The 25,125-nt window shown below is 38.2% G+C and overlaps 1 protein-coding gene across 3 annotated transcripts in view; it reads left to right on the top strand.

Annotated features, from left to right (window-relative positions):
• Positions 1-25,125, top strand: part of LOC145997383 (centrosomal protein of 162 kDa-like) — a 52,100-nt gene that overhangs the window by 20,820 nt on the left and 6,155 nt on the right. Inside the window, exons 7-14 of one of the 3 annotated variants that reach the window (XM_083134366.1) lie at positions 2,970-3,143; positions 3,876-4,058; positions 5,527-5,952; positions 11,887-12,099; positions 17,027-17,354; positions 18,298-18,393; positions 22,803-22,939; positions 24,473-24,624. In XM_083134366.1, coding sequence (XP_082990492.1) covers positions 2,970-3,143; positions 3,876-4,058; positions 5,527-5,952; positions 11,887-12,099; positions 17,027-17,354; positions 18,298-18,393; positions 22,803-22,939; positions 24,473-24,624 — 1,709 coding nt within the window. Of the gene's footprint in view, positions 1-2,969; positions 3,144-3,875; positions 4,059-5,526; positions 5,953-11,886; positions 12,100-17,026; positions 17,355-18,297; positions 18,394-22,802; positions 22,940-23,545; positions 23,718-24,472; positions 24,625-25,125 lie in introns of those variants that run through there. The other 2 variants (XM_083134368.1, XM_083134367.1) reach the window with 2 other exon arrangements.

The raw sequence follows: 25,125 nt of genomic DNA, 5'->3' as shown, positions 1-25,125 counted from the left end.
AAAGCACCTGGCATTGATTTAATACCAGCTGAGTTAATTAAATATGGTGGAAATTCATTAATATGTCAAATTCATAAATTAATTTGTTTAATATGGAATAAAGAAGAAATCCCTCAACAGTGGAAAGAATCCATAATTGTTCCTGTGTTTAAAAAAGGTGATAAAATGAACTGCAATAATTACCGTGGAATTTCTCTACTCTCAACAACATACAAAATATTGTCTAACATTCTTTTAACAAGACTAACCCCATATGCTAATGAAATTATAGGTGATTATCAATGTGGATTTAAACGTAACAGATCAACTACAGATCAAATTTTTCACATCAGACAGACACTTGAAAAAAAGTGGGAATATAATCAAAATGTTCATCAGCTATTCATTGATTTCAAAAAAGCATATGATTCGGTCAAAAGAGATAAATTATATAATATATTAGTAGAGTTTGGAATACCTAAGAAGCTTCTTAGTATGATAAAAATATGCACCAGTGAAACAGAAAGTAAAATTCGTGTGGGTAATAATATGTCTGACAAATTTACAATTCATGATGGGTTAAAACAAGGAGATGCATTATCTCCATTGCTCTTTAATTTTGCCTTAGAATATGCTGTAAGGAAGGTAAGAGAAACTAAAGAAGGACTAAAATTAAATGGTGTAACTCAGTTGTTAGCATATGCAGATGATGTAGACTTACTGGGGGATGATGTGAATACAATTAAGAATAATGCTAAAATATTCTTCAAAACTGCTAAAGAGATAGGTTTGGAAGTTAACAAAGAGAAAACTAAATATATGCTTACAGGCCGAAACCAAGTGTTAGGTAATAATCAAAATCTAATTATTGATAACAACTCGTTTGAACCAGTTTCCAAATTCAAATACTTAGGAGTAATATTAACAAATGAAAATTCTATTAAAGAGGAAATAAAAAGTAGGCTTAATTCAGGAAATGCATGTTACTTCTCTCTTCATAAACTTTTGTCTTCTCGTTTAATATCTAAGAAACTAAAAGTTAAATTATACAAAACCGTAATTTTGCCTGTAGTATTATATGGGTGTGAAACTTGGTCCCTTACATTGAAAGAGGAACATAAATTGAGAGTATTTGAAAATAAGATCCTTAGGAAAATCTTTGGACCTAAAAGGGATGAGGAGACAGGTGAGTGGAGAAGGTTACATAATTTAGAAGTACATAATTTGTATTCATGTCCAGATATTATTAGAATAATTAAATCAAGAAGACATAGGTGGGCAGGCCATGTGGCACGAATGGGAGAGGAAAGAGGAGTTTACAGGATTCTTGTTGGGAAACCAGATGGCAAGAGACCTGTAGGAAGGCCAAGACGAAGATGGAGGGACAACGTTGAGATGGACCTAAAGGAAATCGGTAGGGATGGGAAAGAGTATATAGATCTTGCTCAAGATAGGGACAGATGGAAGGCCTGTGTTGCTGCAGCCATGAACCTTCGGGTTTAAGAAGGCTAGAGAGTTAGTTAGTTTTTTTATATAAAAGTTCATAAAACCTAGAAGAGTCATGTATTTTTTTTTTATCAGGAGTGGAAACTGAAAGCACAAGTAACTTTTTGTCCCAGCTCTTTCATTTTTCAATTAATATTTTGTATAAAATGTTTTTTTTTTTTATTTTGTTTTTTGTTATTTGATTTTGCTAATATTTCAAAGTAATTTCTTGAAAGGTTCGCATAACCACAGCTTGCAAATTATTAAATAAAAATATATTTTTCGTTACGTGAGTAAAACTTGTATTTTTGGAGAATTTGACTTTGCAAAACGAGTGGGAACATTAGACAATATTTACCTGTAAACGTTATAATTGGGATGGAGCCAATACTGATACCACTGTACTGGTATCAGAAAGTATAAGTTGAATGTTATTTGCCAATACCGGCGTATAGATTTTTGGCATTTGGGCCTTTTGCAGGTAAAGTTCCCCATGCATATAGCACCGTGGCCCCACACATTCTCGATCTTGGCCATTTTGGAGGGGATGTCGTCATGCTCCGGCCACCTTTGTCCACCAGGGTTGCCTCTAGGTACCCACGGATTTGAGGCTGGGTGAGTCCCAGTGCTGCTTTATATGGGGACAAGGCCGGATCTACACCGACCTTGGGAATCGAACCCAGGTCTCCTGCATGGTAATCAGATGCCCTACCGACTAGACCACTCCGGTGGTCTTTTGCAGTATCTGCAAAAAATTCCATGCAACACTTTCAAAGTGTCTAATTGGCCTGTAAATTAAGGTAGTTTCTATTTTACACCAGTATTGTTTGGAGAACTGTCTTTCGTGATTACATACGAGGTATTTTAATATTATTGTAATTCTTGATTCATTCATTCTGCCACCTTTGGCTAATTGCAAAGACGAGGATGAAGATGAATGGTGACAAGATGATATGGCCGAAGGCACATTCGTAAACATATATATGGACAACACAACACGACCCCTACAGAGAATTATACTGGCTGTGAGTCCAGACGAAAAGCCTCGGTAGTTTGCAAAATGCAGTCCAGGGTGTACTTTAATCCAAAAGAAATGTGGCTTAAGGCTGCGGCAATTGATGTCTTATGATATTCCTAAAACAGCAAGATTCAAGAATTGGCCATTATTTAAAATGTCCTTTGCGTACAACAAAATATGTTGCAATCTAATTACCACGTGGAAGAGAGGTTGACATTTGGATGTTTTAACAAAGGGTCACCCTTCTTACGTGCCATGCGTAATTCTTCAACATTTTAAAGCAAAACGTTGGTAAATTTATGCTTTTAATTGGGGTGGAATACACACCCAGTAATATTAATCAGTATTTTAAACAGCTGGTAATAGTTCCAATTTCCAAGCATTGGTGTTGGTGAGAATCAATATTGGTATCAGTTTTGGTTCAATGTGGTAAGGGGTACTTACTTACAATATTAAATTAATAATGTAAATTTTGTTCTTGTAATAGATCAGTGACCTAGAAGCACATAACGAGGGCGAAAGGGACGTGCGGAGAGTGGACCCTGTGGAGAACACTCACAGAATGGGACTCCTGGAGGAAGAAGTCCAGAAGCAGGAACAGCTCATTGTGGGCTTCCAGAGGGAGAACGAGAAGCTGTGCGCCGAGCTTCGCCACTTGAAGGTAAGAGGGTAGTTAACCCTTATACGCCCTCTGAGATACACATACGTATATCCTAGTTCGTGATGTGACTGGTAACATACTGTAGCTCAAATAGTGTTACAGAGATTTATGTTTGTATTCATACAAGGGTAGTGTGTATGAGTAATTTAATGGTTGTCATGGTTACGTGATGCAGTATAAGTAGGGGAAATCCCAGACATTTAAAACCTGATTTGTTTCACTGTTTCCAATACCTAGAAAACATGGAAACTTTTAATACGAAATTATACTAGCAATAAGGAAGTTATCTTTATGAATTATTTTCAAATCAAATTTTTGGTGTAGTTAACAATTATATATTCTGAATAAGCTGTTTAGTGCCTGTCTTTGAACATATTTTTGTCTACTCTAATGATGATCAGGGATGAACCAATATGATATTTTTGCTGCTGCTTACAATGTACCGATATGAAGTATACCAATAACCAACAGAAATGGTTCATGTTGATATTAACCAATTTAGGCATAGCAGTGTATCGGTTTAGTGGTAAAATTACAAATAATTTACCTGTCCCATGCCAAATGATGATGATGAAGTCTTAAAGTTAAACTTACGATGGAACTGGAAATGGTTCTGAAATGTTGGAAAGATGATCTGGAAATCAACCTGTTTTTTTAGATTATTGGATGCTTTATTTTGTTTACATTAGTGCAAACTGACAACTTTTCCAACTTGTTTCCTGTGAATTCCAGGAGGATTCCAGGAACAGAATAAGTACTTTGATGGCAGAGAAGGAATCCCTCCAAGCGGAAGTGGTGAACTGTAAACAAGGAAGCTACCGTGTTGAAAGGGTTGAGTTGGAGACCCTTCGTGAGGAACTAAAGGACAAGCAGGAGGCGGTGGTGAAACTTCACTTGGAAGTCAGCAGTCTTCAGGTGAGCTTTATTTTCCCCAAAATTCACATTTTTATTTTAGCACACTTTTCTGCCAGATATACCTATAATTACACCCTCATTCTGCTTTTAAACTAGTAATTTAAATTGTAGGTCATATGGACTATGCCTGTTCGTGACATTTTTATGCACAATGTGTGTACTAAGTTTTTAGACTGGCAACATTGCAGCAAGATAATTGCTGTAATCTGGTGTTAGGTGCATGTATTATGTAGTGTCACATGTGGTGAATGTTTAGTGAAATTGGTGTCTGTTTTGGTGCAATATTGAGTGAGTTACAGCTTTTTAATTACTGCAGTGTTTTGTACCTTTGTCATGAATTAGAAAAAATAACAAAGAGTGATGATTAAGTTTTGTGTAAAACTCAGTGAAACCCTTACAGGAAACATTGAAATACTGAAAACTGCTTATAGCATTGACATTTTTTGTCATGCCAATGTTTTTATTTGGCATCGTCGATTCCGTGATGGTCGGGAAAATGATAAGCGGATGATCCTAGAGAGGGTTGTAACGTCACCAGTTGAACTGACGATATTGTTGAAAATGTTTGACAAAACTGAACAAAAGCACGCACAGTCACTGAAAATGATTGCTGATGATGATTGATCACTACATTTATGTATAGAGCCATTTTGAGTGCTTGCTAAAGATTCTGCGACAAGTGTAACCAGAGTTGTTGAATCCTGTACTCGGTTTCTGCAGCACGACATGCACCAAGCCACAAGGCAATTGTTGTCCAACATTTTTTGGCACAGAAACAAGTGATTGTGTTAAACCATCCACCTTATTCACCAGACTTGGCATTGGCGGACTACTTTTTTTCCCCCAAATTGAAATCCCACTTGAAGGGCCAACGTTTTGACACCATTTTGGAAAATATAAGAAGCTGTGACGAGGCACCTAAACACAATCCCAAAAGAAGATTTCCACAGGGACATCCAACAAATGTACAGTCATGCCACTAAGTGTGTGAATGGATGGACGTCAAAGACTAACTAAGACTTATGGCAAGTCTTACATATATACCCTTTTTATTAAGACAGTCTAAAAACTTTGTAGACACACTGTGTATGTTGGGAACTGTTTTTGAGGATGTTATTTTTTATGTTTCTCACATGACAAATGCTGATGTAACGACTCCCATGTGATGGTAGGAGATGATCCTTCCACCTTTCGGTGACGTAAAAATGAACACGATAATGGAAATCTAGTTCTATTCATATGCATTTATTTGTTGATAACAGGACAAAATTCCAGTTATGTACAAGAAGATTCAAAGATAATTACAATTGGAATGTTGGATGTCAGATAATAACTTTTTAAAATGAAATGCTGTTTCACTTTTATTTAGACTGAACTTACAAAGAGAAGGAATGATTATTATATTGGTACAAGTCTAGGCATCTTGTTACTTTAAACTGTAATAAATTGTATTTATAATTTATTTTAGAGTATTAACAAGCAGCTTGAATCTTCCCTGGCCGAGGTACAGAGAGCACATGAGAGGGTGCAAGAGGATTTGGAAAAGTCGAAGAAGGATCTTCGGAAGAAAGTGCCGTCAATGGATGGAAGCTCGTCTCTTCTGGCCTCCGAGCTGGAAAAGTACAAGTCTGAGAACAAGCTGAAGGAGCAAGAAATAAGAACATTGAGAGAGAACATTTCTTCTCTCCAGGAGCTTCTAGAAAAGCACGAGAACAACTTTGAGCTGTTTGATGAGAAGGAGAGAGAGCTGAAACGGAAAGAACAGTTCATTGAATCGCTCGAAATGAGTGTTTATAACTTGCAGGCAGCGTTAGCAAAGAATAAAAGCGAAGAGAAAAGGCGTTTGCTGGAAAAGGAGGAGGACAAGAAGACGATTCTGGATCTCCAAAGACAGGTACGGGAATTAACACCTGTTGAGATACAGTTTTGATCAGTTGACTTCTCTATGGCACCTGTCTCATGGTAACATGGAGCTATGACACTGTTCTTAAGGTTCACCTGGGACAGGAGTTTGTCTCAACAACAGGTTTTTCACAAATTTCCTTTGTTATGAAGAGCTCTGATGATATACATTTTTAGTAAATTAGAACTGTTTGCAAATTAGATTAGGTAGTAGAATTTAGCTTGGTGGCTCAATGGTAGACCTCAGCACATAATGTCAAAGACCCAGGTTCAAATCTGGTTGAGCCTTAAATTTTTTTTGTGAGATTTTTAGTGAGCTATTCTGACAGATGATTCAATGTATGCCATTTGTTTTAAAAAATGTTAAAGTTCATGCTATGTGTTGGTACCTCATGTTGGAAAAATGATTACTGTCCTGACAGCAGGGGCGGTGCCAGAAATTTTCGACCGGGTGGGCAGAAGCTCCATATTGATAAATTAGGGTGGGCAGTATAAATGTAAGACCATATATAGTATATACGTATGTGTATGTAAGATGTATGTATCCCCTCTCTTACACTCTGATTTTCCGCTTACTTCTTTTTCCTTTCCTTTTCTTGTTTTCCTCTTTATTATTTTCTAATCTATTCTTGCATCTTGTTCCATTTCCTTTCTCTTTGTCTCTGATGGACACAATTATTTCAACTAAGTGTTTATCCATGCGCAGCCATACATTCTAATCACATTCCTTCATGCATGTTAATATAGTGAAATAAATGTGAATTAGGTTTAAGCTTGTGTTGAAAATACAAGGCACATACTTGATTTTATGTATTCGGCGACGGTGGTAGAAACTGTGATGGTTTCTCATAATTTAAATGCATGTTCCTGAGCATAGTATTTTCATCGTATGAGTTTTTGACTGAAAGAGTTTTCTTACTGCTTGGGGGTCACTTTTCTTAGCTTACAAGGTTTGTACAACTGACAAATCTATCTGAATGTTTGTAGTAGCAACGATTGGGTGCCAACATTTGAGGGGCAGGAACAATATACTTTTTCTTGGTAGAAAAGGCTTAGCATAAAGAAGCCATAGTGCGGGGGCAAAAAGTGGCAAAATGTGGTGGGGGAACTGCACCCCCCCCTTCCCGCTCCTCCTAATCGCCGCCACTGAATGTTTGTATTAAAATGAACGTATTATTAGGAATGATTTAAAACACACGGAAAACCAATTCTTTGTTCATTGTCCATGAAGTATTCCTAGGCTAATGAAAGGAGATTTTGACAAAATATCAAAACAAGTAAGATTGAAAAATCTGTTCAGAATTGAAGAGATTATTAGCTAAGTTGCTACGTATTCGTTTTCTGAACTGTCACGTTACTCATGCGGGAGAAGCAATACACATATGGTTACATAAACATATTTTTTGAGGTAACAAAATGATTTAGGACACAAGGAATTCATCGAGTGAGTTTTTGACTGAAAGAGTTTTCTTACTGCTTGGGGGTCACTTTTCTTAGCTTACAAGGTTTGTACAACTGACAAATCTATCTGAATGTTTGTAGTAGCAACGATTGGGTGCCAACATTTGAGGGGCAGGAACAATATACTTTTTCTTGGTAGAAAAGGCTTAGCATAAAGAAGCCATAGTGCGGGGGCAAAAAGTGGCAAAATGTGGTGGGGGAACTGCACCCCCCCCCCTTCCTGCTCCTCCTAATCGCCGCCACTGAATGTTTGTATTAAAATGAACGTATTATTAGGAATGATTTAAAACACACGGAAAACCAATTCTTTGTTCATTGTCCATGAAGTATTCCTAGGCTAATGAAAGGAGATTTTGACAAAATATCAAAACAAGTAAGATTGAAAAATCTGTTCAGAATTGAAGAGATTATTAGCTAAGTTGCTACGTATTCGTTTTCTGAACTGTCACGTTACTCATGCGGGAGAAGCAATACACATATGGTTACATAAACATATTTTTTGAGGTAACAAAATGATTTAGGACACAAGGAATTCATCGAAGTTGATCACTGTGCCAGTAATAATTCATCTATTCTTCATAGATGTCTTGGGTTGTATGGCGTGACCATTTCGAACACACTAGAATGTCAACCTCTATCCTATGCAGCATACCCTGGAAACTTTATTCTTTCAGGGCAACGAGTCCCTGGCACCTGGAACCGCTGTCAAAGTTATAATTTATGAGGGTTTGTAGTTTGAGTGTCAGCATGTGTTTGTTTTTGCCCCTTTGTTACTTTAATCTCATTACCATTGAACCTTACCGTCGTCATTATCAAAATGAGCAGAAAAATGACTTAAAATAAAACAAATCAACCAGAACTTACTCTTCCAAAATTGAAGTTTCATTAGTTCATACCTTTTAGAAAGTTCAGGTGGTAGTTTCAATTGCACAGCGTTTCATTAGTGGATCAAGGCATCTAATTCCATGAACAATGACGTTGTTTTCCAAAAGTCTCAAATATTTGTCTCAGGCAATCACCCTCTTAAAATGGACGCATCTTCTGTGGTGATAAAATGACATGTTTGGTGCGAGTTCTTTCTGTACATTTATTCCCCAATGGCATAACGCTGTCTCAAGAAAAATTAAGAGATCCTGTGTTATCCTGTGTTATGACTCCACCTCCTTTGATGGAAGCACAATGCACACTGGTTCAGACTACACGTTAAACTGTAGGCTTAGTTCTGATTAGCGTATCTGAGCATAAAAGTGGGCTTAAAAACAAACTAACCAAATCGTCTTCTGGATACTTCGTGACATAACTTTTTACTTTACTTTAACTGCATCTACAGATTCTGTTGACATTTTCGGCTGATGCATGTGGCAAAATGTGTGTGTAGAATGAGGATTTCTAAATAGGATGAGCCACTCATTAGCATTTGAATAATTCTATAGCTTTTCCATACATAACTGGTTTATTAAAATTTATTTAGTTCGGTATTGTAGTGATTAATGTGATTCCTACTTATTAGTAGAACGAATATAAAGTTGATATTTTGCGCACCATATTGATATTTGAAGATGACAGGTATATAAAAGTTGTAATGAATTAAAAAAAGGGGCACTTCTGGAATTTCAATGCAGAGCTAATTAAAACTATATTATACTCTGATCACATCACCTCCAGCTTCGGCCGAGATCAAGAAAGTATGGGGCCCTAACTCCACACCCCCTATATGCCTTCATGGCATGGTGCAAAGTGCAGGGGAGCACTTTACATTACTTTTTTTTATTATACAATCTAGCATACTTAAACCCGAAGGTTTATGGCTGCAGCAACACAAGCCTTCCATCTGTCCCTATCCGGGGCAACATCAATCTAATCTCTCCCATCCTTACCGATTTCTTTTAGGCCCATCTCCACGTTATCCCTCCATCCTCGTCTTGGCCTTCCTACTGGTCTCTTACTGTCAGGTTTCCCAACAGGAATCCTGTAAACTATTCTTTCCTCTGCCATTCACGTCACATGGCCTGCCCATTTAAGTCGTCTTGATTAAATTATTCTAATAATAATTAAAGAGTCGAAATAATATATTGTGTTGCTGGAGGAAGTAACGCTAAGATAATGTTTTTATTTGTTTATTTGGAGATTTATTAACCATACCCAGGCCGGGAATTATATACGTATGTGGAGGCCCGGAGCTGTAGTCCTCAAGTTCACCCTAAATTCTGATCTAACCTTGATCATACCCTGCATAATTTTGAGCCTCCTAAGACTACTAGCTGCTTTTAATCATGAAAGTATTCATTTGATCACAGTTTTTGTTTCAATAGCTCTAGTAATTACTTTCACTTTCTAATGACAAAATTTGCTTTTTATGGGTTGATAATATGTGAACATTTTTAGCATAGATAATATTCACAAGTAAGATATACATGTTATGAACATCAGAATACACTCATTTATTGAATCATTCATATATCTCCAAGTATATACGTATGTACTTATTGAATTTGATTGGGTGGACAATCGGGTGGGCACAGGAATTTTTGGGTGGGTGCTTGCCTGCCCGTGCCCACCCCTGTTGCCGTCCCTGCCTGACAGGTACCTTAAAAACGATCCAGCTTTTCAAACCCAGCTGGGTTCAGTTTTTTTCCTCCAAAGTTTGTTCTTTTCTTCCCCCTTGATCCACTTAGCTTCCATTTCAATACTTGCATCTAACGTCAAGTTACCACCCTGTGCATGTTGCAACATGCTGTAAAGGCATGTAGAGGTGATTTGATCAGCATCATACTCCGGCGGCCTTTACTTTCCAAGGCTGTTCCAAGGTACCCATTTATTCGAGACAGGTGAAATTCAAAGTCATGCAGGGACGTTGCTCTAAAAATCAACCACCCCAGGTCTCCCCCATGGCTGACAGATGCCCTATTGATTGGACCACTGTAGCTCTAATACAATTACTTTGTTAAATTGTTTTTTTTTAAGTTTGATTTTTGTTACGAACTTAACCCCTTTTCATCGGAATCACAACTTTTTAAAAATTTACAATGTAATTTGAGGCAACCTTCTCTTTGTTACATTTATTTTCTATACATAATTTTAATACTTAACCTTTAGTCCGCTGCGTGGGTCTGACTAAAGTAAGTCCAGTGTCGCCGAGGCTTTTGAGCGTGAAATTTAAATTTGTATACTTAATGGAGAAAAGTCGTAATAACTCTGGCACCATGGGACCAACCTACTTCGGAAAACTTTTGTTTTGCAGCTAAAACATCAGCACATGCAACCGTGTTCAATTTGTAACCCCCAACCACGAGGTGGTTACGGGCAGGATGCAACCCCCGAGTGTCAATGAAAAAACATAAAAATGTGGAGTTTGCCCCCTCTTTCTTTGCTATTTTGGGAAGATCACACGAACTTTTGCTTTTTTTTTTCAACGAATGGATCTTTCGCAACAGAATGAAACTTGTTTGTGGATGCAATGCAATTTGAATAATGAGTCAGAATGTAAAACTTTTTTTTATTATTATTATTATTACAAAAAATAGCCAATTTGCATATTACTCATATAATTGTTATAACTCTGACACTATGGGACCAATCAACTTCGGATAACTTTGGATGACATGATGGTGAAACTTGTTCGGAAAACGACTGTCAGTGTTTCCACCCCAATATAAAAATATAAGTGTGGCAAACCCTCGATAATTTTATCTATAGCTGCATGGGTCAAAAATGAACCAAATTACGACAAGACACTTATTTTTTTTGGTTTAAATTTAAACCAAATTTCAACTAAAGGTTAATGTGGTGGTCTAGTGGGTAAGGCATCTGACTGCCATATCCCAGGTTCAGTTCCTGTTGTGGGTGATCTAAGATTGGAATTTTCCAGCCCTGTCCCCACATAAAGCAGCTTTGTGGCTCACTCACCTAGTCTCAAATCAATAGATACCTGCAGGGGGGGGGGGGGTAAAGTTAGTAGGAGCATTGTGCTGATCACATCGCTTCCAAATTGGTAAAGATTAAGAATGTGTGCCTTCATCGCACAGTGCTCTATGCATGGGGAACCTTACCTTACTTTACTTGTAACTATTCTGTACAGATCTACTGATTGTGAGAGAGGAACCAGTACACATCACTTCCTGATGTTCAGGGAGTTTTACATTTTTAACCATTTTAACCTAATGTAATACCTTCCCTTTCTCAAAACCGAAGAACCCAGAATTTGGTCCATTTCTAAGGTACATGTATGAGAATAAGTCTTTTAGCTCTTTATAATAAACAGTTTGAGTCACTTAAGTTTGTGGGCCTTCCTTATGGCATAGTGGTAACGTCGCCGCCTTGTAATCAAGGTATCTCGGATTCGATACCCGGTGAAGGATCCCACTTTAAACTGTAGCTCTAGTCCCGATTAGCCTTTATGTGCATAAAGTGGGCTTAAAACAACAATTCAATCAACCACTAAAGTTTGTTTTTGGATGCATTGCAGGTGAAGGAAATGGAACGTATACTGAAGCGAAATCATCCAGACTCCATTTCTGCTCTGATCCTTGCTGCAAACAGTGAGACGAGTGTTGGAGAAACACCTCGCATTCAGTTTTTGGAGAAGAGGATACATGTACTTGAGGAGGAGCTGCGAGCGAAGGAGACGATGGCACAGGAGAACGTTGATGCCATCGAAGGACAATTTCAGTCTATGAAGGTAGAGTAGCTTTAAAATTTCTTAATGTGTCCCTGGAAATCATGAAAAAGTGAGGAAAATCAGTTTAGGACTGAAAAGATTGTGGAAAAGTCAGGGAAATCAGCTTAGGAGTGACAAAATCATGGAAAAGTCAGGGAAATCAGCTTGGGGGTGAAGAAACTGGAAAAGTCAGGGAACTCAACGTAGAGTGAAAAGTTTGTAAAAAAATCAGGGAAACAGCTTAGGGGTGAAGTGAACCTGGAAAAGTCAGGGAAATCAGCATAGGAGTTACAAAATCAGGGATATCAACTTAAAGAGTGAAAAGGTCGTGAATGTCAGGGAAATCAGCAGTAGTGAAAAGTTCATGAAGTGATCAGGGAATTTTATAAAAGCATTCAAAATCCCGCAAATGTTAGGGATATTGGATATTGCTTGCCAGGATTAGAGACCAAAAAACAAGATTTTTTTTTCAACCGTTAAGTTTCTAGATTGTAGGTATTTATCTCATCATGTTGAACTAAATTCCATGACTCCAAGTTTTCCATGTATTTTCACATAAGATTCCAGGCTATTTTTATAATGCTTTAAATGTTAAGTCATCAACTTCACCTGCTAATCAAATGAATTAAGTTTATTCGATACTGATGAAAAAGGGATGAGTTGATATCACTTTGAACCGATACCTATACTACCTTATCAATCTATGGACTGATACAATATCACTTCCTTCGCTCCCTCGCTGGCTGCCACAAATTCAGCCTCTGTTTTGTTGATAGAGCAACCGACTTCTGCTTCCGGCTCATCCAGGATATCGCTCCACCTGCATACTTGCATAGAACTCCAGTTGTTGAGTGTCTTGTTGTTGGATCTCCACCATAATCTGCATCACTAAAGGCTTCCAGGATCCAAGGATTATGATTTGGACTGTAGCATATTCCATAAGCAGTGGTTCCTCGGATATATTTGAAAATCCGTTTCACTGCTTGCCAATCAGATACTCTTGGACTGTCCAATGCTTGCGACACTAATCCAACAGCATAGGAGATATCTGGCCTAGTGACTGTAGCCAGATACATCAAGCTGCCAACTGCTTCTCTGTAAGGCACACTAGTGTCTACTAACTGATGTGTGTTTACTTCCGCTGCATTTACACTTCCTTTTACAGCAGGTGTTGACACAGCATTCGCTTAACTCATGTGAAATTTCTCAAGAATCTTCTTTGTATAGTTCTCTTGACATACAAAAATAGAACCATCTTGTTTTGTGTTATTTGTATGCCCAAGAAACAATCTAATAACCCAACCACAATTTCAAATTCTTCTTTTAGAATTCCGAGAAAACTGTTGATATATTCAATATCATTGCTAGCAACCAAACCATCATCCACATAAATAGCTACGATCATTTTCTTTCCATTTTTCTTACGAATGAACATACTGGGATCAGCTTTGCTGCATGTAAAACCATGCTTCGACATGAAATTCACAAATCGTCTATTCCAGCAACGAGGTGCTTGCTTCAGTCCATAAAGCCCGACCCTGTGGCCGAGTGGTTAGCACATCGCGCTGCGATGCCAAGGGTCCTGGGTTTGAATCCCGGTCGGGCTTGGTTGTTTGTGAATGTCCATTCATCAATTTCATCATTTCATCACTCATCCCCATCTTCGCAAATTAGCCAAGAGGCACAAAACGTGAAGTAAAATAAACTAAATCAATCAATCAATCAATCAAGCTTCAGTCCATAAAGACTCCTTTACTCCGAGCTACTGGACTAAAGGTTTCATCGTAATCGATTCCACTCTTCTGAAGATAACCCTTTGCTACCAGTCTTGCTTTAAATCTGTAGATACTGGTCTTTACTTTTAGAACCCACCGATTATCAATAACTTTTTTATTGTTTGGAGGTTCAACTAGTATCCAAGTCTGGTTCTTAGCTAAAGACTGCATTTCGTCTTCCATTGCTAATTTCCATTCTGCAGCATTTCTTGATGACATGGCATCTTTGTATGAGCTCGGTTCTAAGCAATCTACCTGTAACACATAACCATCTTGCCACACTGGTTTCTGCATCCTTTGACGATCTCGCAATTCATAACGTGCTTCACTTCCATCAGTTACTGTGATGCATCTGTCTCCTGTATCATCATAGAATGCAGAGTCACTCCCAGGGCTATCAGGTTCTTCCACAGTAGATTCAAACATTACTGATTTTTCTGGTGAAACAATTTCAAAAGACTCTTTTACTGGCAAAATTGTTTCTGTGCCAAAAACAACATCACGACTGAGCAACACTTTGTCAGTTTTCTGATTTCAAATGCGGTAACCATCTTTTTCATCACAGTAACCAATCAGAAGACACTTAATGCTCTTTTTGTCCCATTTCTGTCGTTTTTGCTTTGGTACATGAACAAAACACACTGTTCCGAATACTTTCAAATGATCCATGCTTGGTAAGTCTGTTCAATACCAAAGTTCATATGTGGTCTTCTTCTCTACAGTTGTTGGTCCAGTTCTGTTCAGAACATACGTTGCAGTATTCACTGCTTCAGTCCAAAGTTTCACTGGAAGACCTTTTGAATGCAACATCGAGGGACCAGATTCAACCAATGTTCTGTTCTCATGTTCTGCAGCTTCATTCTGTTCAGTTGTTTAAGGCATGGTGGTTCTGAAATTGACTCCCTTTTTCTTTCAATCAAGCCGTCACTTCTGCATTATCAAATTCCTTCCCACAGTCGGTGAGCAATTCTTTCACTACATGACCTGCAACACTGACTTCAGCTAAAAACTGTTTTAGTCTTGCAGCAACTTCCAATTTTTGTTTCAGAAAAAACACACGTCGGAATTTCGAAAAGTCATCCTTGAAACAAACAAAATACACTGCACCACCCAGTGATTTTGTTTGCATTGGTCAACACACATCAGCGTGGATTCTTTCACCTGGTTTTTCTGCACGGGAAGCCCGCTGTCCAAAACTTTTCCGGTGTTGCTTGCCAACCACACAGCCTTCACAAAACTGATCATCCATTTTTACATCAATTCCGTGATGCACTAGAAACTTCTGAACATGCTGTTTACCTTGGTGTACCAGCCTTTCATGCCACAGCTGCAATGCATCGGAAGCTGACACTAAGCACACTTCAGCAGGATTTTTTTGGGGGGAAGGGGGTGCACTCATGTGCATTTGGTAAAAACCATGTAAAGTAACACTTCCCCATGTATGTACCTTACCATTCCTTCTTAGTATATACTTCATGGAATCTGCACAGAATATAAAACCTCTTTTTGTAGCGGAGTTCACGGAAAACAAGTTCTTACTGACATTTGGCACATACCACACATCAAGATTATTTTTCACGCACCTACCGTTGACCAACATTTCCACATTCACTATACCACTGCCATGTGCTAATATGATGGCTTTATTTCCCATCTGTAATTCTTTTGGTACTGGAAATTTTTGGTACTGTAGAAAGTAGTCCTTCCGATTAGTCATATGTGCTGTGCTTCCAGTATCTGCAATCCAAACTTCCGAAGCAGGACAGTTCGATTCAAAGCTCACAAAGGCTCCTCTTTCTGGAACATGCTCACTTTCGCTGGTTGAAGACCTGTTTAACACCAACTTGCATTGCTTGGCAAAATGTTCTACCTTGTGACATTTAAAACACTTTTTCGCTTTTTCTGGACGTTTCTTGTGTTTCTTCGGATCATCACTTTTCACCACAAAAGCTGTTGTGTCACTACTCTTATTGGGAAGTCTCATTTCAATTAGCCTAAGTCATTCAGTTAGCCTGTCTACAGTACGCTCTTCCACTGATACTGATTCCCATACACTTTTGAATTCAAAATATTCACTAGGTAAGCTAGACATGATTCGACTCATCAAAAGCAGTTCTGGAACCTTGGACTTCGTAATACGTTCCATTTCATCATTCATTTCATGGAAATTTCTCTGTAGTCTGAACACGTATGTTGCAATATCTTATGCTGCATCTTTGGATTCATTGAAGAATTGCTCTGACAATCGATGCAATCGCTGTGCCAAACTTTGTTCATACACTGACATCAATTTGTTCCAAATTTCCTTAGACGTATCACACGTGCTGGTAAGTTCAGAATTAGCCTCATTCATGCTATCCACCAATATCATTTGTGCCATAATGTCTGCCTTCTGGAACGTTTTACACTGCTTCGTACTTACGTCATTTTTCCGTAGTACACTCAGCACCAAGTTCCTGTGGAGAAGTACACGTGCCAACCACAACTTTCAGGACATCGTGGTGTCGTAACAGCAGCTCCACTTGTCGTTTCCACCTCGGACAGTTCTGCGCACCTTCCAGCTTGTCTATTGTTGTCTTGAACTCCATCTTCAGCAGCAAACGAAACACGCTTCTTCCAAAAGTGCAAAACTCTCGCTAGTTCGGTTAGGAAGACAAAGGACTCTTCCTGTTGCACTCCGAAGAACGACTACACTTAACTGTTGTACTCCGACAAACTACCAAACTTCATGTGCGCAGTGGAACGTATCTGCGCCCATAACCTGTTGAACCTCAGCACAGATATTTCCATAGTTGATTTTACAAGGAGTAACAACACGTGTTAACAGTTAATTAACACTTTATTAGTGTCCAACGCGACCGACCGAGACTCGATGTACAGTACAGCATTCTTGGTACACGACAACCTTCTTGGAGAGCATTCTCCACAGACTACTCACTACAGAGAAAATACAAATTGATAAGTCAATTTGACCATGTTGGGAAAGTGTGTATTTTGTACAGCGTTCAACAAATAGAAATTCACGTACACCCTACAAACTGGGCCACCATGGGTCTAGCTACTTCCAAAGACTATCTGAATAAAGGGAATGGTCATTGCAATGCATTTATGTGTCCACATGGTGGTAGTACATTGTTAGAATGTTTTGAAACGCAATCTCCATTTTCTTCCAGGTGAAATACGAAGCACACATTGCAGAGCTTGAGGACAAGATGGCCCTGGTCAAGCACCAGGCGGTCACTTGGAAGGAGAAGGCCGAGAGGGGAGGCCCCAGACAGGCAGAGACTGCACCAAAACAACCTAAGAAGCTGCCCCAGACACCAGTGAAGGAAGATGTCAATTTGTTAGCCTCCATCCGAGGCCTGAAAGAGGACTTGGCCTCTCGGGACAAGGAGATTCACCGTCTCCGTCGCGAGGCAGAGGACCTCCGGAAGACAAACAGGCAGTTGCAGAGGGAGAGAGAGAGGCAATTGTCGAAGGATGTCACTACGACACCAAAGAGTAAGATATCATGTATAATTTTAGTGTTGATTTATAATATTCTATTAATTTCAATGCAATATTTCCATTCTATCAATGTAATGTCATACCTGGAACCTACTTCTCTGTTAAAGCACAACACCCCAAAAATGAAACAAGATCCAGAGTGTACCAATAACAATATGATATCATCACTCATCCTTATCTTTGCGATTAGCCATAAATTGCAGAAAATAAATCAAAGTAATGTAAAATAAACCAAATCAGTCAATCAGTCAGTGTTGTCTGTACACTTGAATTCTATGAGGATGTCCTGATTGGAATACAAGACTTGCCAAAAAGTTAGTCTACTGTGATAAAGAAACAATTGTGTTTCAAAAGAACACCTACCAAGTTCAAAACTTTTGAAATTACCCTAAAATATCACAATTGGTACACATGTCCTCCACAACTGAAGGGTTGGAGGAAAAAGAAAAAAAAATGGTTAGTCGAACTCCAGAAAAATTATTTTTAGTTTCAAAATATTACTGAACATTCTATGCTGGCTGGAACCAGGCAATGTCTACATCTAGTGTTCAAGTAGCACTAGAAGAGATTATTCCACACAGATGAAATGGTGACTGTGAAAAATCAGGTGAAACCAGGCTGGCTCAGTGGTAGAGCAATGGCATGGTATGCCAGAGACCCAGGTTTGAGTCCTGATCGAGCCTACATTTTTCGCTGCAAAATCTACGTCTTACTGAACATGTAAATTAAAAGGCACATAAAACATATGCTTTGATGAATGGAAGTGTCAAATGTATGAAACGAAATAAAGCATATTGTAAAATCCTGTACAGCATTCATTACTTCGCGTACAACAGAAAAATTACTTACCTCTTTTTTTTTTCCCCCTGACCCTTCAACTCTACTTTTCAGTGTACTAAGTGATTTCTAATTCCATTGTTTTTCTCTCGTTCTTCAGAGAAGGTGAGAAAAGCTGAGGAAGTTCTTGTAAATTCAGAAGAACAGAGTTTGACGAGGCTCTGCACTAAATCGTATGACCCCACAAAATTTACGGGTAAGGAGTCACTTTATATCAGTCATATAAGTATTAGAAAAGGTATTAGCCATATCATCTTAGAACAGTGTGGCTACTCACCGGGAATTCCTTGAATTCTGGGAATTATGCATGAGTAGAGGCATGAAAATTTCGTTTTTGACAAAAACACGAAATATGAAATAACATGCTGAAATGTTCATTTTTCATGTTTCTGAAAGGTCTGAGGTGCATTTTTCTACCCTGTTTTGTCACGAAATAATGCGAAATGAACTGCAAAATGCGAAATTGACTCTTAAACACGAAATTTACCATTTATATACCGATGCCACTCTTTCTGAAGTCTGAAGTATCCTGTGAGTTATGCAATTCACGGAAAATTGATTGATTCTGCTGTAAATATTTGAGAAGCAAAAATGGACCCCTTTACACTGGAATAAACTTAATACTCTATTAACTACATAGATGTGCTATTAGAAGGGATAAGTTTATTTTGTGTAATAAGTGCAGTTTTTAAATCAAATTTAGGATTATATTCACAATTTTAAAACCAAAATGTTATCTTATATAGCACTTTTGATGTGATTATTCACCGCTATAACACCGAAATTTTATTTTATTTACCCCTTTTGAACCCGAAATCGACTCTATTTTTGTACCGAAATTTTGCTTTTTTATTTACCAAAAATATGTGCCTCTATGCATGAATTATTGGCTCCGGGAATTATGTGTGAATTCTGCGTGAATTTTTCTCCGTAGATGTGAAAAATTGCAATTTTTATTAATCCAAGTCCCATTGACTATATACAATTCATAAATTCCCGAGGCAAGTTTTTCACAACTTAGCTTTTGTTTTTATCGAGGAAAAAAATAAAGGCTGCGTTGAAAATAATACTGAATTATCTCAATCTGTTTACTTTGTTAGTGTTCTTTTGCAGAACAATCTATCTGACAGATAAATAAAAATAATAAATAGCCCAAGGCTTGACAGCCCTCAAAAGGGCCTGGGCCTATCTCCTGACTGCCAGTCTCCCTCCCACAATCCTACCTAGAGGTGTGGAGTTCTTCAACCGGTAATGGGGTGACGTGTGGTTAGCACGTCGAACCCCCAGTAGTTGAAGAAGATTTCCGAGACCGGGTTACCCTACTCACTCGTAGCACCCCAATTTCAGGCAAAAGATGATTGCAAGATAAGATATCTTGAAGTTGATTAGTTAAATTTCAGTTTGAAATTCATATACAATTAACAATTTTTCGTAGATTAGTGTATCCCGTAACATTTGTGACTTGTTTTTGTGCATGTATTTCGAGTACCATTTAATGTAATTTAATTATAAAATTTGGATACATTGGAATCACAGGGACCCTTTATATTTTTTAGGGATGGGACCGATTAATCGGTACTCTATCGGTATTGGCCAATATAGGCATATCGGTTTATCAGTAAAATTACCGATTATTTTACCGATCCGATATATCGATTATTTTCTGATAATTTAGTGCAAAATTCTGCTATTTTGTTGTAATTTTTATGGATGATCTCCATGCCCTCCTTTCTAAAAAAGTAAATGTCTAAATATGCAATTTCTCTTGCATTGCAGTCACCTTGAAACACACATTTATTAAAGAGGTCAGTGAACCTTTCAGGTTCTTCAAGGACTATTTCTAATTTTATATCGGATCGGTAGAATATCGGTATCGGTAAATTTTATATCGGTACTTTATCGGTATCGGCCAAATTTTCATATCGACCCATCCCTAGTATTTTTAGTAAATTGAATACCTAATACATAAGGTTGGAATAGAGAAAATATCTGTTTGTACCCTTGAATTTTTTTTTAAATTTAGCCTTGAAAACCGTGTATTATACTTGAATTTTATCATGTTCCTACAGTGGCTACCCTGTAGAAATGCAATTTTTGTTCAGTTTTCATGTTTTTAAATGTTATACTGAATTTAACAATATTTTAAGCAAATCTCATTTTCATTGATATGAGGGGTTCAGAGTGCAAGTGACGTAACTCCATTCAAGACTTTTTTTTTTTTTTTTTTTTTTAGAAAAAGGCACATTTAGGTAACTTAGTACTATGTTTAACTGTTGGGGCACAAGCATAGTGGTGTCTATATGAGCAAGAATTTGAAACTAGGAGATGCTTACTTCTAGCATTGAAATGTTGATACTTCACACTTCTAAGTTTGTAACCGATGGTTTACATCAAGGTGCAAAAGGAATAGAAACACCCCTTTTTGAGATAATAGACTGAATCCGATACTCAAAGGAGAAGAAGTGGGCATTCATTTTGGCGCAGAAAGGTTACCGTCACAGTAGTTGGCACGGAAATTTTATACTGAGAGGTAGTCGCACAAGTTAGTGCTCGGTCTGTTGAGCTTTGTAGACCTCCGTGGACATTTTCTTCTTTCGAAAGGATAGTTTAGTCTTCAGTAGGAAGACCACGCTAGTATGCCGTTGTTTGCATAAGCACTAGAAAATTAAAATTGGCATTAAGGCTCTCAGGAAGAGAGATCGTGTGGGAGTGAACTCTGTCTGCAGCAGTTTTGCAGATTTTCAGTTAGTGAAGCCGAGGTTGCAGAGAGAAATTTTCTCCAGCTACAAGACAACGAGGATCGTCGGAAAAAGAAGACGGAGCAACGAGGATTTTAGTGAAGTGGTCACCAGTGTACAGTGCTCTCGTGTTTTTAATCCCCTCAAGCTTGACCTTCTGAAGAAAAATCCCACTAAAGTTCTAAAAGCACTAATTCTTTCTAAAGGCCTGCCGGCAAGATACCGTGCATTCATTTCGATCTTCAGCCGAGAGATCGGGAGAAGCGTGGCGGGCGGTGCTGACGGAGATGCCGACATTTGCGGCCTGTAATGCCCACTTATTTTTATGGACATATGCAGACATTTATCTAAATATTGCAAAACGAGCACTAACCTGTGTTATAACGTGCAAAAGTTGTGTAATTCATCCAAGTTCTGCCTTTATATACACAAATAAATACGCTTTAGAAACGATGTTAAGAGCCACAGATAATAAAACATTTTAATCATAGTTTTGACCAGTAACGTCCTGCTTAAGTTTATATCCTTGAAAGAGTTTTGTGTCGATGGGGATCGTTTGGAGGTTTCGAATGTGCAACACTGGATCAAGATTACACTGCAGACGAAACCGTTAAAAGTCAATGGTTTTTGTGAGCTTCCTTGTAATCCAAAATCTCCGAGCTCGAGTTTTTTGTTCCTTCGCGACTAGATGAAGACAGAGCTGTGAATATAGTGGCGAGCAGATGTAAACCAAGAGCGTGTTAATTTCGTACTGTGCAGAAGAGTGTTATTCTTGGTTACTTACCGTTACTTTTTTTGTGTTATTGCATTGTGTATGTGTGTTGTGTCAGTGAGACGATTGGAATGCCAGCCGCAAGGTTCACGTTAGAACAAAGAACTTTTATGTATGACACTTACGTGAAAATAGACTCGTGTCGAGACGTGTGTAGGCAATTTGTACAGAAATTCCCAGGCGTTTCACCTCCACATAGAGATACGGTTAGACATCTTGTCCTTAAATTACGAGAAAGTGGATCGTTAAATTTTAAAACACCGAAGCAAAAACGACTGATTCTAACCGAAGCAAAACTCGATGAAATTGGTGCAGCGTTAGAACGGTCTCCAAACAAACCTCTACGCTGTGTTTCACAGGAGATAGGCGTGTCAAAATCATCAGCACATACAGCCACTAAGCTACTAAAATTAAAACCGTACTCTTATAACACATGTTAGTGCTCATTTTGCAATATTTATATAAATGTCTGCATACATCCATAAAAATAAGCGGGCATTACAGGCTGCAAATGTCGGCATCTCCGTCAGCGCTGTGCGCGACGCTTCTACCGATCTTTCGGCTGAAGATCGAAATGAACGCACGGTAATAGTAAGTAAAAAAGGTTAATTTTGTTATTTTTATAAATATATTTCCTTTACCAAGATAATCAATCTAAAGTACTGGTGTCAACTCTTGTATTGAGTTGACTCATATAAACCAAGAACCTTTAAATGTTTGTGAAATGATTTCTTTTTTTTTCTGTAATAAAAGAAAGTAAAGGTAATTCTTTTTTCATATATTAAAAGAATATAATAATATTTGAAATCAGTTTATCTCCATCGAACTGCAGTTAAAAACCAAAGCTAAGTCAAAAACTAAGATTAATAATAAACACAAACAATAATAAGAATAATAACAATAAACACATTTTATTGTTACAAGTTATACATGTAACTCTATTTCCACAAAAAGTGGAGTTTGCCACTTGTGCTCTGAATCCCTCGTATAATATTGTTGTAGTGTAATAGTTTCCCTCGCTCGAGTCTACCACACTTGTAGTGGAATGACTGACTTCTTATAACTTTTAGTATCTCTTATTTGTATTTTTCTCAGTGTCCTCGGATGAACATGTTTATCCAGGCATCCAGACTCACATTGCTAAGTTGATGCATGAGAGGAACGAGCTTCACAACAAACTTGCTGATATCCAAGAAAAGTATGAGCAGTACAAGGCAAAAACCAAAGAATATGTGAGTAAGAGAGGAAGGTTTACATTATAGGATATTATACAGGGTGATTCAAAAGTCTCTGGAAATTTTCCTTACATCGCTAATGTATTGTGTTCAGGATGGGATAATGACACTGCTGTTTTCCAACAAGATGGTGCACCACCCCATTTTGCCAGAATTGTTTGAGACTACCTTGCTGACACCTTCCCTGATAGGTGGATCATCTGTGGCTCACTAAGACTTTGGGCAGCTCACTCTCAGACCTGACTCCCCTAGACTTTTTGGTCTGGGGTTTCATTAATAAGATCAACACTATAGAGCAACTGACACAGCGAATAACTGCAGCAATGAGGGAGATCACGCCATCCATGTTGGGGCATGTGTTCCAGTCTACGCAAGATAGGTGGGTGCTATGCTTAGACTTCCAGGGCCACCACATTGAAATGTATTGAGTTTTGTCTTCTATTTTAGAGTACTTTTCAGCAGTACTGTCAAGTTTGTCAATAAAATGGTTTTTGATTAAAATGTCAAGAGACTTTTGAATCACCCTGTATTATAGGATAGGAAGGTTTGCCCGTGACAGAGCATTCTTCAGTGTGTTAACGATCTCCAAACTTCCTGTTTTAGGGTGTAAATGGTACCCTTTTGAGAAGACACCCAATAGTCAACCTCACTTCCCCCTAGTACACTCTGGTAAGTGCAGTCTTGCAGGCCAATGAGGTGCTCACACTTGGAACCATGCCCAGGATAATCCTCTACGGGGGCCGTGTTGACCTGTGCTTGTTCTTCTGCGTGCTGAGTGACCTTTAACAGCCTCAGCTTTCAACTAGGGTATGGATATTTTATTCTCAGACAGTATAGTTCTAGTTTAGTACTGGTTTTAAAAATTGAGTTAGGAAGCTTTTAGCAGACCTATTTTCTTTTGTTGTTAAGGCCCTATTCTTAATTTTGTTTTAGTTAAGGGACTTATCCCTTATTCTGTAATGGGCAAAAATAGCCTACGTCCTGGTGTACCCATAATATAAAAGTCAATCTATCCTGTGTTTTTGTCCATACAGAGCTTATCTCAGCTTTTAACATGGGTAAGGAGATTTTACTCCATAGAGACATGTGTTGATATCTATGGTAAGGGACTTGGACAGCATAATGTAATGAGTTCAAATAGCCTAAATGTTGATGCACTCACAATTTTAATTTGTCTAGTACTTCCTGTTTTAACCTTTTAAACTTTTTACCTTTCCTTTTTGCTTCAACCAATTTGGTGTGTCATTTTCACACGTTTTAAACTTTTTAGGAAGGTCTTGAAAATACGGCTGAACTATCTTTTTAAGTTTTTTATTCTACTTATTAGAAGTTACCTTGGAGGAATCTTGTGGATTCCATATTCTGTTCAGGAAAATAGACATATTCGTGATGTCACACTAGGCATAGAAATCCCAAGATAGTGTTGTGTATTCACACTAATGTCAAGAACACACAAATAGAGATATGTGTATTCAATGATTTCTGTAGCATTGTGCGCAGGGACTGATTTCAGTTTTCATTCTTTCATAGGTGGAGAGCATGAAGGTTCAGCATGTGTCCGAGGTCCAGGAAATCATCAGCGACCATGCCCAGAGGCACTCCAGCTCCAGAGTGGCTGATCTGCAGAACCGGCTTCAGACGATGGAGTTGGTGGTTGGCCACCTCAGAGAGCAGTTGAAACAGTGAGTGGATTTTTACTAGGGTCATTCCATAGTTACGGATGTAACATATTGAAAATTTGGTGTACCCTTTCAACTAATCGTAAACTACTTCGTAAAGATAGTAGTGGTGTGTATTTTATGGTTTGGATATTTAGCCTGTAATTATTTATTATATACAGGGTGTCTGGCTTAAAAGTATAATAAAATCAAAAATGTAACTTGAAAGTTGAATAAGATATTTCCTTACAGTTTTTTCTACCAATACATTAACTGAAAATATATTTTACTTATCGAATGTACCTCAGGAGCCATGGTGGTCCAGTCAATTGGATCTCTAACTGCCACGCAGGAGACAAGTTCCAATTCAAGGCCTGGGTCAACTAAGGTTGGAGTTTTTCCAGCCTTGTTCCCACAGAAAGTGGCTCTGGGGTTCCCCCAGCCTTGAAATGGGTACCTGGGAGTGTTGCCTTTCTAGGCAATGGATACCGGAGCATTGTGATGATCACATCACATCCAAAAATG

This window comes from Lepisma saccharinum, chromosome 13 (genome assembly GCF_977018435.1).
Source record: "Lepisma saccharinum chromosome 13, izLepSacc3.1, whole genome shotgun sequence".
NCBI lineage: Eukaryota > Metazoa > Arthropoda > Insecta > Zygentoma > Lepismatidae > Lepisma > Lepisma saccharinum.
The sequence above is the reverse complement of the archived record's forward strand: the minus strand, read 5'-3'. Positions and strand labels throughout refer to the sequence as shown.